This window comes from Mustela nivalis (assembly GCF_964662115.1).
Source record: "Mustela nivalis genome assembly, chromosome: 10".
NCBI classification, from domain to species: Eukaryota; Metazoa; Chordata; class Mammalia; order Carnivora; family Mustelidae; genus Mustela; species Mustela nivalis.
The window spans coordinates 75637427-75653427 of NC_139029.1; the positions used below are offsets into that span (position 1 = coordinate 75637427).

At 36.4% G+C, this 16001-nt stretch overlaps 1 protein-coding gene across 3 annotated transcripts in view; it reads left to right on the forward strand.

Moving 5' to 3' along the window:
- BRDT (bromodomain testis associated) overlaps positions 1–16001 on the forward strand; it is a 77528-nt gene that overhangs the window by 1632 nt on the left and 59895 nt on the right. For 2 of the 3 annotated variants that reach the window (XM_082688674.1, XM_082688676.1), the window contains exons 2-5: positions 11211–11352; positions 11513–11752; positions 12923–13060; positions 14480–14594. In XM_082688674.1, coding sequence (XP_082544800.1) covers positions 11564–11752; positions 12923–13060; positions 14480–14594 — 442 coding nt within the window. In that variant the 5' untranslated portion in view covers positions 11211–11352; positions 11513–11563. Of the gene's footprint in view, positions 1–550; positions 636–11210; positions 11353–11512; positions 11753–12922; positions 13061–14479; positions 14595–16001 lie in introns of those variants that run through there. The other variant, XM_082688675.1, reaches the window with a different exon arrangement.

Consider the following 16001-nt stretch of genomic DNA (forward strand, 5'->3'; position numbering starts at 1 on the left):
AAAAAAGATTTTATGTATTTATTTGACAGACGGAGGTCACAAGTAGGCAGAGAGGCAGGCAGATAGGCACATAGAGAGGAGGAAGCAGGTTCTCTGTGGAGCAGAGAGCCCAATGTGGGGCTCGATCCCAGGACCCTGGGATCATGACCTGAGCTGAAGGCAGAGGCTTTAACCCACTGAGCCACCCAGGCACCCCCAGAAAATGTAAATTTATACTCCATAGTCAGAGAGTCTGTTGATGGAGTTAAAGAAAAAAGCAAGGGAAGACCCCTGAGAGATATTAATGGATTAGCAGATGAGATTATGACGGCACTATCTTCTGGATTTCCAATCTGATTCTCTTCCCTTAGCACCCTGTTCCTATCTCTGTCAAAGCAGTAACTATATGCATCCTCTTGTAATTACCTATTAGTCTATATAAAGAGACTGTACCCCCCAACTCCTAGTTCAGTGCTTGGCATCATTGTAGGTGCTTTATCAGTATGTAATAAATGAACAAATAGAATCTGGGGGAAAAAGCGGTATCCTGGAAACCAGAGAAGAGTTTCAAGAGAGTCTTGATGGTCTAATGATAGATGTTGCTGAGAGGTCAAGTGAAATAAGACTCAAAAGAATCCATTTAACAGCTAAGTATGGTAAGTATTAGCCTTAGTGTAAGGGGACTTTCAGAGGAATGGCAGGGGAAAAGTTGAGTGTGAGGTGGGATGTAAAGACAGTGTCATTTTTTGGCATGCTCCGGCGTGAGGTACAGAAGAGAGAAGATTGAGGCTACAAGGAGACAAGAGGATCAAGAGAATTTTTAAGGAGCCTTGAGAAAGTGTATATGGAGGGTAAGCTAGTATGAAATGTTGACAATATAGGCAGGAGATATGAAGGACTTTTGTTATCTCCTTATCTAGAATACCTAGGAGAAGAGTTTTACACAGTGAGGGCCTCCCATTCTTAGACTGAAGGGAGGAGTAGACGAGAAGTTTGAATCACTGTGAAGAATATACATTTTCAAAAAATCATCTGTTTGACTTTAAGTGAGGCCTGATTATTTATTTATTTAATATATTATTTATTTATTTGACAGAGAGAGATCACAAATAGGCAGAGAGTCAGACAGAGAGAGAGATGAGGAGAAGCAGGCTCCCTGCTGAGCAGAGAGCCCAATGCGGGACTCGATCGCAGGCCCCTGGGATCATGACCTGAGCCGAAGGCAGAGGCTTAACCCACTGAGCCACCCAGGCGTCCCAGGCCTGATTTTATTTTGAAGAAACCATTTTCTCCCTTGAATTGGATGGACATAGCTAATTTGATGATGCAGGATTTGGAGTCAGTATTTGAGCTCACATCCTGTGGATTGCTTTTTTGACCTTTCTGAGCACTAAAACAATCTGGTGTTCAGAATCCATACTTTTTTTTTTTAAGATTTTATTTATTTACTTGAGAGACAGTGAGAGAGAGCATGAACGAGGAGAAGGTCAGAGAGAGAAGCAGACTCCCCGTGGAGTTGGGAGCCCGATGCGGGAGCCCCTGACTCCAGGATCATGACCTGAGCGGAAGGCAGTCTTCCAACCAACTGAGCCACCCAGGCGTCCCACTTTTTTTTTTTTTTTTTTTTAAGATTTTATTTATTTATTGGGAGGGGGATAGAGGCAAAGGGGAAAGCAGACTCCCTACTGAGCAGGGAGTCTAGAGGAGGGCTTGGTCCCAGGACCCTGAGATCACGACCTAAGCCAAAGTCAGAGCCTAAGTCAGATGCTTAACCAACTGAGCTGCGCAGGTGCCCCCAGAATCCAAACTCTTTGGATTCCCTGCATGTGTAATATCTACTTAAATTGAGCCAGAGTGTCACCATATAGCAGAATAACTCATTCTCTCCCATTTATTGAAATCATGGAAAGTATTTTTAAACAATCTTCATTCAAAACCTCAAAATTCAACTCTATTTAAATTCACCTCTATCTAAAAGGAACTTCTAGGTTCTAGATATGTTAATTTATATTTTTGGTTCTTTATCAACTCAAAGTTTCCTTGAGACCTCAGAATATGGGGCAACACAATTTAATACTTGCACCAATGAGTTAATAATAATTAAGGAATTATGTAAACTTTTTTTTTTTTTTTTTTGCGAACTCAAGAAATTGGTTGGTCCTGGTGTTTTTGGAAGGGTGAAATTTTGCCAAAGAGATCAGACTTCCTGATATGTCTTCATGTGCGTTGAATTAAAGATGAAAAGTGTTTTTGCTTGTTGTGTACATTTTAGGAAACCTTTGGTTTATAAGTATTTGTCAGGGATGACTGGAATATTCACAACCATTTCAAAGACTTTTTCTTTCTTAGACGTTTAAATTTTTACTCTTGTACACTGTTGGTAGGGCTTTAAATTAGAATAACCTATGGACAGCAATTACACATGTACTGACATTTAAAAGCATTGTCCCAGAAATTGTTGTGTGTTTTTTTTGACCCAGAAATTGTTAAGAAAAATTTATCCAATAGGCCTGCCCCCCCACATATATATCTATATAGATATATATGTATATCTTCTAGATATATATGTGGGGGGGCAGGCCCCTCCATGTGTGTGTATATATATATACACACACATATATGCACACACGTCACACGTGCACGCATGTGCACGCAATAGATATTGGCTATATGCAATGATGTATTTATGAGGATAGTCTTAGCAACATTGTATTAATATCTGTATGTCCACATTCAAATGATGACATACTAGTCAGCCATTAAAAATATAGGGGGCTGCCTTGGGACAATTTCTAATATGAATTAAGTGTAAAAAACACTAAAAGATACACAAGAAATTGCTAACAAAAAAGAGGGGTCCTAGTTGGCTAGGGGAAAAGAATGGGAAAGGAAGGGTGCCTGGGTGGCTCAGTCAGTTAAGCATTCCACCCTTGGTTTTAGCTCAGATCGTGCTCTCAGGGCCATGGGATCCAGGCACATGTTAGGCTCCAAACTGGGCGTGGAGCCTGCTTAAAATTTTCTCTGTCTCCTTTTCCCTTGCATCTCTCTCTAAAAAAATAAATAAAATCTTAAAAAAAAAAAGAATGAGAAAGGAAACTTTCCTTATTGTATACCATTCATACTACATGGATATTAAAATTCAAATATACTTAATTTTTATTGTCTTTAAATAACAACTTTAAGAACTTGTTAAGAAGACAACTTCAAGAATTTGTCCAGAAATCAAAATATTATTTTATAATGAACTATTTAGTGGGCAAAACACGTTTGATTTTTAGTCACTTTGCTCATGGAACCATAGAATGATGACATGGTGATGCTAATTATGTGATTATTTTATTCAAGGTAAACCAGAACTTTTCCTAATTTATGGTACATTGTCTTTGAGCAATTGTAAGTGGTGGTTATATAATATTGAATTCTTATCGACATTAGACTTATTTCATCTTCCCATGCTATTTTTCTTTGTAGAAATGTACCCACGGGCAAAAAGTACATGAAAGCAAAAGTAACAATAAAATGACAACTCACCATAAACATTGAAAACAACAGTGGGCTTTCATAGAGACAGGATAGGCTACAAGTTATGTATATTTGTCTGTATACTTGTAACTCCATAGTTTAATCATGGAGTGTAGGTCAATGAAGTAACCACTCCACTTAAATAAATGACAAAGTGTGGCACCTTTGAGCTGATTATGACCCACCATTATGTCAAATAAGGTGAAAATCTTTTGAGGAGTGTGTTACTGAACTACTATGCTGGCATTTTCAGTTTTCTATTATTAACATTTTCTAATAAATAAGATCAAGAGTTAAGATTAATGGAAGAAAGGCTTTAGAGAAAGTAAAATAGTGGCAACTAATGTAGAAATTTGCCAAGTATAAAAAGCCACATAAACTGCTTTTTAAAAAATTCTTTAAATAAGAAACAGAAAATTTCACTGAACAGAAAGACTGGAGTAATTACACAGAATATTTTTTAAAGGGGACAATTCCTAGTCCTTTTGCTGAACTAGAGAGCTTCACCTTGCACTAGAAGCCAGGGCCTCTAGCCAAAGAATGCAGGGCATACTCCTGATATCATTACCAGATTATCAAATATTAACTTTTTTTTTTTTGCCCAATGATAATTATCATTGTTAAAAAGTTAAATTAACTTTTTCCATTTTTGCTCTTATTCATGGTTAAGTCTATCTACAGCTCTCAATAACAATGTGCCGTAAGTTTATTGCTTAAAATTCTTAACATATAGAAAAAAATACAAAGAAGATCTATATATCTACCAACAGTTGTCAGTATTTTGCCATGTTTGCTTTTTTGTATATAGGCTTTTCTTCTAAACCATTTGAAACTTGTTTTATAGGTGTCGCTATTGACATCCAATTTTTTGAACATTCATTTAAACATCTTTTTCTTGCATAACCACCATACTATTCTCAGACCTATCATAATGTATTCTTACACCTGTCAAGGTGAACAATTCCCTAAATTTCCCTGGTTGTCCAAAAACGTCTTTATTTTTTTCAAAGATTTTATTTATTTATTTGACAGAGAGAGATCACAAGTAGGCAGAGAGGCAGGCAGAGAGAGAGAGAGGGAAGCAGGCTCCCTGCTGAGCAGAGAGCCCGATATGGGACTCCATCCCAGGACCCTGAGATCATGACCTGAGCTGAAGGCAGCAGCTTAACCCACTGAGCCACCCAGGCGCCCCCAAAAACGTCTTTAATAGCTGATCTCAAACCAAGATTTGATCCAGGATGATAAATTGAGTTCAGTTATATCTTAATTCAGAGCAGTTATTCCACAGTTTCTTTGACAATCTTTTTATAAAAGATAAACCATTTGTCTTGTTTTATCTTTTTTTTTTACTTGTTTTAGGTCATTTGTCTTCTAGGATATTATATATTCTACATTTGTCAGTTTTCTTATGCTTTTGTTTAATTTTTCCTAGCACTGTCCCACAGAACTGCATCACTACAGTGATGGCAGTGTCCCATGCCAGTATTCAATAGCTATTGAGCATCTGAAATATGGATGAGTTTTTGATTTTGGTAATTTTGGTTAGTTTAAACTTAAATAGTTCTGTGTGGCTATAGCTTGTCTCTTTTTGGACAGTGAAGCTCTAGCCCTTTAATTTTCTGTTATATGAAAGTTAAATGTAACCACTTGTTACATATTTTTGGCCAAAAGCCTTTATGGGTTCTGTGTATATTGCATTTTGTTTTATCAGGAGACATATAGTCTTTCACCCCAATATATGCTATTTTATTTTTTTTTTCAAAGGTTTTATGTATTTGAGAGAACAAGAGAGTGAGAGCGTGCATGCATGGGGTGGGAACAGGAGGAACAGGAACAAGCAGACTGGGCTGAGCACAGAGCCTGTCTAGGGCCTCAGATCATGACCAGAACCTAAATCAAGAATCAGATGCTGAACTGACTGAGCCATCCAGGCTCCCTTTTATTTATTTATTTTCTTAGATTTTTAAAATTTGTTATTTGAGAGAAAGGAAGGGTGTGAGCATAAGCAGGGGGTGGGGCAGAGGGAGAGGCAGACTCTGCTAGGCAGAGAGCCTGATGCGGGGCTCGATCCCAGGACCCTGAGATCATGACCTGAGCTGAACGCAGACCCTTAATGGACTGAGCCACCCAAGCACACCGTTCTATTTTATTTTTAAATAATCTTGACCCATCTTGAGGCTTGAACTCACAACACCTGTTACTCCACTAACTGAGCCAACCAAGCACTTCCCAATACGTACTGTTTTAAGTTTTTACTAGTTAGTATTATCTTATAGGTACTACAAAAATCTAATTTTGGGATTTGACTAATTTTGTGCAGGTGTTTGATCAAAGTACCAAAGCAAGAAAACAATGACAAGTGGGGTTTAAATATAAGGGGCATATGAGGAAGTTATATGAATAGCTAAGGATATAATGGGTATAAAGGAGGAGAACAACTTTAAGAGTTGTTAGCCATTTTAAATACTACAGAGAAGTCTGGGAAGATAATTGAGGAAGACAGTGAGGGCTTTGGAATATTTCAGAGTGTTCGTTATCTTTAGAAAAGCAGTTTCAGAAGGGAGTTAGAGAAACCAGATGGATGTATTTGACTTTTAAAAATTTTTTTTGCACCCAGTGGTTGGTTAGTGGTTTTTTATGTTAATAAGCATGTAGCGGGAAAGGTGTTTTAGAATTTTTTTTTTTTTTTTTTTATTTTTTAAAATATTTTATTTATTTGTCAGAGAGAGGGTGAGGGAAAGCAAGTAAGCACAGGCAGACAGAATGGCAGGCAGAGGCAGAGGGAGAAGCAGGCTCCCTGCGGAGCAAGGAGCCCGATGTGGGACTCGATCCCAGGACGCTGGGATCATGACCTGAGCCGAAGGCAGCTGCTTAACCAACTGAGCCACCCAGGCGTCCCGGTGTTTTAGAATCTTAAGCAGACCTTTGTGCTGAGCACAGAACCTGACACAGGGCTCTATCTTATGACCTGAGATCATGACCTGAGTGGAAAAAAAGAGTCAGATGTCAACTACACCAGCCAGGCACCCCTAAGTACTTATTTTTTTTTTTAGAGCAATTTTAGGTTCACTGCAAAATTGGGAGAAAGATACAAATTTCCCATATACCTACCGACTCCCATACATGCTACCTCTCCCCCATCATCAACAGCTCCCACCAGCGTGGTACATTTGTTACAGCAGAGGAACCAACAGTGATACCTCATTATCACCCAAAGACCTTAGTTTGCATTAGGGTTCATTCTTGGTGTTGTACGTACTAAAGGTTTGGGCAAATATTAATGGTATGTGTCCGTCATTATGATATAACACAATCTTTTCACTCCCCTAAAAATCCTCTGTGCTCCATCTTTTTATTCCTTCTCCCTACCTCTTGGCAACCATTGACCTTTTTACAGTCTCCTTATAGTTTTGCCTTTTCCAGAATGTCATATGGTTAGAATTATACGGTATGTAGATTTTTCAGATTGGCTTCTTTTGCCTAGTATGCATTTAAGATTCCTCCATGTCTTTTCATGGCTTGATGGTTAATTTCTTTTTAGCGCTGAATAATACTCGATGTTGTTCCAGTTTATCCATCCCACTACTGAAAGACATCTTGGTTGTTTCCAAGTGTTGGCAGTGTTTGAATAAAGCTGCTATAAATATCTGTGTGCAGGTTTTTTTGTGGAAAGGTGTTTTTAAGGAAAAAACCTAAGACACTGACTAGAGCATATCTGTGGATAGAGATATCTGCATAAATTAATTACAAAAAATTTAAGTGTAGAAAATGTGGTCTTAAGAGCAGGAAATATAATTATGGATTGTATAATCTTTAGAGGAAAGCCTTCCTAATAAAGAAACCTACAATAATGGAAATAAAGGCATAACTAATAAAATAATAAGATTCTGGAAAAGGGGAAAGATATTCATGGAAAAGAAAGAAGGCACTTAAATATAGAATAGGAAATAAGCTAATGGAAGTTAATTTTTAAATGGTTTCTGTTGTAAACTGAGATCCTCTGCAAAAAGGGTATAGTGGAATTGAGGTTTTGATGAGGTTTGGAAATGCATTTTTTTAAATTGATCGACATTAAGTCATTCGTTTCTTTTAAGGCAAATTCCTGAGCAATGGGACCTAACTTAAAAGTAAAAAATTCTTTTTTAAAAGATCTTATTTATTTGTCAGAGAAAGAGAGCACAAGCAGTTGGAACCATAGGCAGAATCAGAGGCAGGCTCCCTGCTGAGCAAGGAGCCTGATATGTGACTCCATCCCAGAACCCTGGAATTATGACCTGAGCGGAAGGCAGACACTTACTCAACTGAGCCACACAGGTGTCCCTACAAGTAAAACATTCTTGATTGCTCTCCCGGTTTCTCCCTATATAAAAAATAGTCACATCTGCTGGATCTCTAACATAAAACTGAATCTGAACACTTTAATTCAGCTTATGTAGGCTCTGTCCTAAGCATTAGTCAGACAAGACCTCAATCTGTTGTAGGTCAGTACCCACAAGGTCCCTGCTGACATTGAGTTTACATTCTGGGAACTGGGGGAGGGAGGGTTGGGAGACAGTAAATAAGTAGACAAACATGGTAGTGGTGAAGCAGAGTAATAGCAGATGTATTAGCATTGGGAAGGAGGGGAAAGAATGCTTACTTAAAAGGAGGTTGTGAAGGAAAAGCATGGAGAAGATACTTGAAACACACAACAAAGGTTTTGTATTCAGACTATATGAAGAGCTAGAAATAAGGTAATAGCAGACAACACAATAGAAAAATGGGTAGGACCATTCAACAGATGATTGGCAAAGAAGATGTTCATGGGGCCAATAGACATTAAAAGGTGTTTCATATCATGAATCCTCAGTGAAATACAAATAAAATCATGAGATCACATTTTACATTCACCAGAATGGCTGAAATGGAACACACTGATAATACCAAATATTGACAAGGACGTGGAGTGAGTAGGATTCTCCAAGCTCTGTTGTGCATATAAATTGATATATTTTGGAAAACTGGTATCTACCAAAGTTGGACATACATATAAATTTTATGATCCAACAGTTTCACTTCTGGGTTTATATTCAACATAATGCATGCACATATTCACTGCAAGCATGTTCATGGCAGCGTTATTGGTCAAACACTGGAAATAACCCCAAAGTCCCAAGAGGAATGGATAGATTGTGATATAATTCAATCATAGAATAAAATACAGCAGTGAAGCTGAACAAATAAAACATAGTTAAATCTCACAAACATAATACTGGTACAAGGCCAGTGTAATACATAGTAAAAACAGTGTAGTACTAAGTAAAAACTATTTATGTAAAGGTCAAAAACCGGCACAGTTGAAAGGGGTAGAATTCATCATAGTGGTTATCTTTGTGAAGGAGGGAGGGTATAGTGATTAGGACACTCCAAAGATAGACTAAATAAATACAGAACAGAACCAGTTTTAGTTGCAACACTAGAGTATCTCCTTTGTTCTTGATGACCTTAAGAGTTCTAGTTCATGTTTGAATAACATGAGAAGAGGGTAAGGAAGTACAATAAATTATAAGATTGATAATCACCTCCAAGTTAATTCATTTTAATGTGGTTCTTAATCCTGGCTACACATCACAAGCACCAGGAGAATTTAAAAAGCAGATTTGTAAGCCTTATCACCAAGAATTGGGGCCTGGGCTTGGTATTTTTTAAATGATCCACAGTACCTCACACCATTAGTGTGCTTGCTGTTAAACAACAACAAAAAAAGTGTGAAGATGTGGTGAGACTGGAACACTGTTGGTGGGAATGTAAAATGTTGCAGGTGCTATGGCAAACAGTCCTGGGATTCCTAAAAAAAAAATTACTGTATAATCCACCAGTTCTCAGTTCTGCACTTCTGTGGTATATCTATAAGAGTTGTAGGTAGGGTCTTGAAGAGATATTTATACATCCATGTTTATAGCACTATTCACAATAGCGAGAGAGGTGGAAGTTAACCAAGTGTCCATTGATGAAAAAGTACGGTATATTTGTATAGTGAAATATTAAACCTTACAAAATGAAGGAAATTTTGACATATGTTACAATATAGATTAATTTTGAGGACATTATGCTATGATAAACCAGGCACAAAAATACAACTGTATGATCCTACTATTATACCCAAAGTAGTTAAATTCATAGAAATGGGATAGAATGGTGGTTGTCAGGAGCTTGGGGGAGGCAAGAATGAGGAGGAGGTTTTCTGTTTCTTTTAGAATTTTATTTATTTGACAGAGATCACAAGTAGGCAGTGGGGGGTGGGGAGTAGGTTTCTTGCTGAGCAGAAAGACTGACGTGGGGCTCGATCCCAGGACCCTGAGATCATGACCTGAGCCAAAGGCAGTGGCTTAACCCACTGAGCCACCCAGGTGCCCCAAGAATGAGGAGTTATTTAGCAGGTATAAAGTTTCAGTTTTACAAGATGAAAAAGTCATAGATTAGTTGCTCAAAAATGATTATATTAATCATTTATATTTATAAATATATAAATATAAAATATTTATATTTTATATTTATATATAATAAATGATTATATATTGAATGACACACTTAAAAATGGTTAAGATGATAGGGGCACCTGGGTGGCTTGGCTGATTGTGTCTGACTCTATCTCAGCTCAGGTCTTGATCTCAGGCTTGTGAGTTCAAGCCTGGAGTTGGGCTCCATGTTGAGTATTCAGCCTACTGAAAAAAAAAAGGTTACGATGGTAAATTTTGTGTATTTTACCATAATTAAAAAAAATATATTTTATTTATTTGAGAGAGAGTATGAGGGAGTGGGAGAAGCAGACTCCCCACTGAGCAGAGACACCCCCCGCCAATGCGGGGATTGATCCCATGATCCTGAGATCCGTGACCTGAGCCAAGGTAACCACTTAACCAACTGAGCCACCCATGTGCCCCTACCATAATTTTTAAAGAAAGATTCAAAACTGTCTAATATGCAGTTGAGAACTAACGCTGCTTTAATGGAAACAAAGATCACACTGGCTGAATATAATACTGTTCTAAAAAAATGGACAGCTTAAAAAAAAAAGACAATTTGGGGGCGCCTGGGTGGCTCAGTGGGTTAAAGCCTCTGCCTTCGGCTCAAGTCATGATCCCAGGGTACTGGGATTGAGCCCCACATTGGGCTCTCTGCTCAGCAGGGAGCCTGCTTCCTCCTCTCTCTGCCTGCCTCTCCGCCTACTTGTGATCTGTGTCTGTCAAATAAATTTAAAAATGGACAATTTGTTTAATAATTGCCCTTTTCATTTTGCTGAGATACTTGGTGTAGTACCTTTGCTGCTCTTTTGTCCTTTAATGCTGTTTAGGAATGTTAGATACCATCTTTCCAAAATACAGTTTTATTATTTTTTATTTTAGATGTAGTAATATGTACTTAATAGTAACATTTTAATATGTGTCATGTTTCTAGTATTAGGTTTTAAAGTAAATCACTTTAGGGGTGCCTGCCTGGCTCAGTCAGTAGAGCATGTGACTCTCGATCTCAGGGTCGAGAGTTCAAGCCCTACATTTTGGGTAAAGCCTCCTAAGTAAACAAATAAATCCCTTTATTTAAATTATACAGAAAAATCCTCTATTTTGCATTTCTTCTTTCATTGAATTAATTTTAGGGTATATATATATACATACATACATACATACCACAGTTATGTTTAACATTTCCTGTTACTTCTTTTTTACCAGAAACTTACAGCCTTTTCCTGCTAAGACCTCAATTTGTGTTTTAGAAAGCCAGAAGAAATACCATGAAAGTTTGAAGTACCTTAAATCATCCAGAACTAAGGCATACATAATGAAACAACTCTTAGTACTTATACAGAAAGAGGTTTGTATTTGTTTACAAATGTATTCATCACTTGGCTTTTTTGTTGTCTTAATCATAATGTGATGTAAAACATAATATTACTCATTAACACTTTTTAGCTCCTATAGAAACAATTTTAAATGTTGTTTGAATGTAACTCAGTTTTACTTTTGTGTTTAAGGACATGTATTTATAGGCAACATTGTAATATCAGGATTTGATCCCATTGACAATGTCTCTGTCAAGTCGACAAACAGCTCTAGTTAACCCTCCACCACCAGAATATATAAATACTAAAAAAAATGGGCGATTGACAAATCAACTTCAGTATCTACAAAAAGTTGTCTTGAAGGCTTTATGGAAGCACAGTTTTTCCTGGCCTTTTCAGCAGCCTGTGGATGCTGTGAAACTAAAGTTGCCAGTAAGTATATCTTATGATTATGTTGCTTATAAAAGAAAAACAATGTGAATCTCTGAAAGAAAGAAAGAAACTAGTCTTTTTTTAAAAAAATTATTTATTTATTTATTTATTTATTTGACAGAGAAAGAGATCACAAGTAGGCATAGAAGCAGGCAGAGAGAGAGGGGGAAGCTGGCTCCCCACTGAGCAGAGAGCCTGATGCGGGGCTCCATCCCAGGACCCTGGGATCATGACCTGAGCCGAAGGCAGAGGTTTTAACCCACTGAGCCACCCAGGCGCCCCATAAACTAGTCTTTAATATTATAAAATATATTTAATTTAATGAAGACCTCTAATATATTCTGTACCACTGAAGAATTTTCCAGTGAGTAATTTTCCTAAACAACAAAGCTCATTTTTCTGAGCATTGAAATTCTTATTTTAACAGTTTGGTAAATTATAGTACATGTTTTCTTGTTAGAGAATGTGTCACCTGACTTTTTTTTTCTTTAAGTTTTATCTATTTACTTTAGAGGGAATGTGTGTATGTGAGCAGGAGAAGAGGGCGAGGCTCCAGCAGGCTCTGTCCTGAGCATGGAGTCTGGTATGGGGCTCCATCCCCTGACCCCAAGGTCATGACCTGAGCCAAAACCAAGAGTCAAATGCCCAACCAGCTGAACCATCCAGGCACCCCTCACTTGTCTTTTTGGTGGAAGGTTGTCATGAATATCAGCTTCTTCATGAAGTTTTTCTTGACACTTACTTCTTGGTAGACTTAGGTTCATCAAATACAGAATTCAACTTTAAGTCTTCTCTTTGGTATTTTCAGCCATCTGATAACAGAATAGTTAAGTAATTTGTTGCATGGTAAACCATGGCACTGGGATTATATTCTGGATCTGTCAGACTCCATAAATTCTAGGTTTTTCTTCATGCCCTTCACTTTTTATTTTCCAGGATAATTTTATTCTTACATTCTTGTTTTTGTGATTCTTTGTTATTTTTTTCTCTGGAAAAAAAAAAATGCCCTGGCAGTCAGCTGTCTCAGTATAAAATTTTTGGTTTCTAAATTATGGATTTTTAAAGGTAATCTAGTTACAAGTGTATAACCTCTTAAATCTACTTGTGTACCAGTAGTTGTAGTGAATTTGTTCTTACTACTAACATTTAGAATTTCTTCTTAAAAACTAGGATTATTACACCATTATAAAGACCCCAATGGATTTAAATACAATTAAGAAGCGCTTAGAACATAAATATTATGTGAAGGCTTCAGAATGTATAGCAGACTTCAACATAATGTTCTCAAATTGTTATTTATACAACAAGGTATGTTGTATAAATTTATGTTATACTTGGTAATTCTTTGCTCTTATAGATGATGTGTATAGAATGTGTGCTGATTTCAGATTTTAGGTCTTGATTTGGGATATTTTACAGACTTTTTAAGGATAATGTTTATTATCCTTAAATAATAAAGGATAATGTTTAAGGATAATGTTTATTTTTTACTGGATTTCATAATTTTCATGTATCTATTTATTTAGACTATTTCCCATAATTTTGCCTGAATAACTGTAATGGTTCATTATGTTTTAAAAAATGAAATACCAATGATAGTTTGTTTCTCTAAGTATCATTTCAAAATGTTCTCTACCATACTTCTGCCATTTTAATTATAAATGGTAAACTTTACTATATACTAATCTTGGTTAAATGTTCATGGTATGAATGCAGACAAATTACATACATCTAAACTTCATGACAAGTTAACTTAAAGATGAGACCCATTCTCTGTTACATACCAGTAGTAGTATTTGCATTTGTGTTAATGAACTGACTTGTCTGATAATATATGTGGGCATTTGACCTTAGTCCCCACTTTAGCTTTCATCCTATAAAACTGGATTTGTGTATTCATTTTTTCTCCCTAGAGTATTCCTGTTTCCCAGAGTACTGCATTCTTTTTAAGTTGTTCTGTATCTAAAAATTTTAAAACTTAAATCCCATTTATTCAAAATCACTGGTAATGCTATAGTGTAATAGAAATTTTGGTTCCCAAACCCTCAGTGCCATCTTAAATTTAAGAATCTTAGCCAACATGATTTTTTAAAAAGTAACAATTCCAAGTGTCCTTTTACATTTAATATTTTAAAATGAAGTTCAGTAATTTTCCTTAAGTGCCTAACTTCAAAGTAAGTGTTCAAAGTAAGAACCTGCTTTAGGCTTTTGCTTTGTAATCTAACTTAGTTTTTTTTAAATCAGTAGCAAATAAAGCAAGCCAAAGACTTCTATGTGGAGAGTTAAGATTTAAAAATTGGAAAAAAAAAAAAAAGATGTAAAAACTTAATTAGTTCTGCAGTGTCATTTTATCACTTAATTAATTGAAAACTGCATCACATCAAGTCAAATGTACTTTTCACAGCCATGAACATGTTTTGTTTTAACTTATATGTGAGGTAGAAATTTTAATTTCTAAAACCTTTTTATATAGTAGGATTGGGTTAGATTGTAACACTCTAGTTACTCAGAAAGGCTACCTTGGTTATTTTTAGAAGTTAAAAGGGTAGAATGTTAGAATTTAAAATATGAGCTGATACACCATTTTCTGCACTTAATTTAGAAGCAATAAATAATGTTTAATAATATCTGAGAGTACTGTGTCACTGCCTTCTCTAAGGTAGGCTGAATTATTGAAATTTGGTACAGTGACCATATTGTGTAACTTTATGTTTATATATTTTCTAGCCTGGAGATGACATTGTTCTTATGGCACAAGCTCTAGAGAAGTTGTTTAGGCAGAAATTATCTCAGATGCCACAAGAAGAACAAGTTGTGGGTGGTAAGGAAAGAATAAAGAAAGGTAAGGCAGAAGAGGTTTATGTTTTCTTACTTTCTCTGTCTTTTGTATTAAATATGAATGTGTGTGTGTGTGTGTAAATATAATGACTAGAACTAAATAATAAATCCCCTAAAGGGGATAGATGTTCAGAAGTCCTTCCATATCCTGGGGTACCTGTGTGGCACAGTCAGTTAAGGATCTTATTCTTGGTTTTGGGTCAGGTGGTGATCTTTGGGTCATGGAAATGAGCCCTGCACCAGGCTCTGCATGGAATCTGCTTGGGACTGTCTTTCCCTCTCCTCTGCTCCCTGCCCTGTATGCATGTGTGCTTTCTCTCTCTCTCTCTCAAAATAAATGAATCTTTAAAAGAAAAAAAAAAAAGAAGTCCTTCTAAATCCTATTGTATTGGTATAAAATGTCTATTTAAACAGTAAGGCAGACTTTGAAAGCAAAGATGTATCATGCAAGGTTAGGGAATATTGTGTTGATTATGGCCTTGGAGCCCGAGATTTCCTGTAGTATAGTGTCATTCACATAGTAGGCATCCAGTAAATTTATTAGTATTTTTAGTGACTCTTGTATCTGTGCTATGATAATAAGATAGTCAAAATTGTCAATGTTTTCTTGTATGAAAAGATCCCATAGCTAAGAATGAAATGTTACTGTTGGGTCTGAATGTTCTCCTTTTTTCTAACTCTTAATTAAAAACAAAACAAAACTTTAGAGAGGAACATTTTACAGCTAATAATTATAGTATTTAAATACAGAGTTAAAAAATTAATCTTAAGTAATCAAATGGATATATTGTAGAGGTTAACCAAGGTTGTCATAGATGAAATGTTGGTTTATTTTTGGATCGCTGATGGTGTACATTTTAGATAAATTCCTTAATTATTCCATGTTAGTTTCCTAATGTATAATGTTAGGAAAATATTTCACTTTTGTGGTTGTAAATGTTTATAAAGTAAACGTTGTTCACTTTATAAATTACCTTATAAAATTATTAAGTGGTTGGAATATAAGAGACTTACACACTATAAAGGAAGTTTGTATCAGTAATCTGTGCTTTTTTTTCCTTGTTGGTAGGTCTTTAAGATGGGTCATGACTTTTTTTTTAATTTAAAGATTTTATTTATTTATTTGACAGAGAGAGATCACAAGTAGGCAGAGAGGCAGGCAGAGAGAGAGGAAGGGAAGCAGGCTCCCCGCTGAGCAGAGAGCCCGATGTGGGACTTGATCCCACAACCCTGAGATCATGACCCGAGCCGAAGGCAGTGGCTCAACCCACTGAGCCACCCAGGCGCCCAAGATGGGCCATGACTTAAAGCTTTACTCAATCATGCAAGATATTCACTGTCTTATTAGAGTTCTTATTTTATTTTTACCTTTGGAAAAGCTTGATCTTAGGTCTGACAATATAAGGCCTAG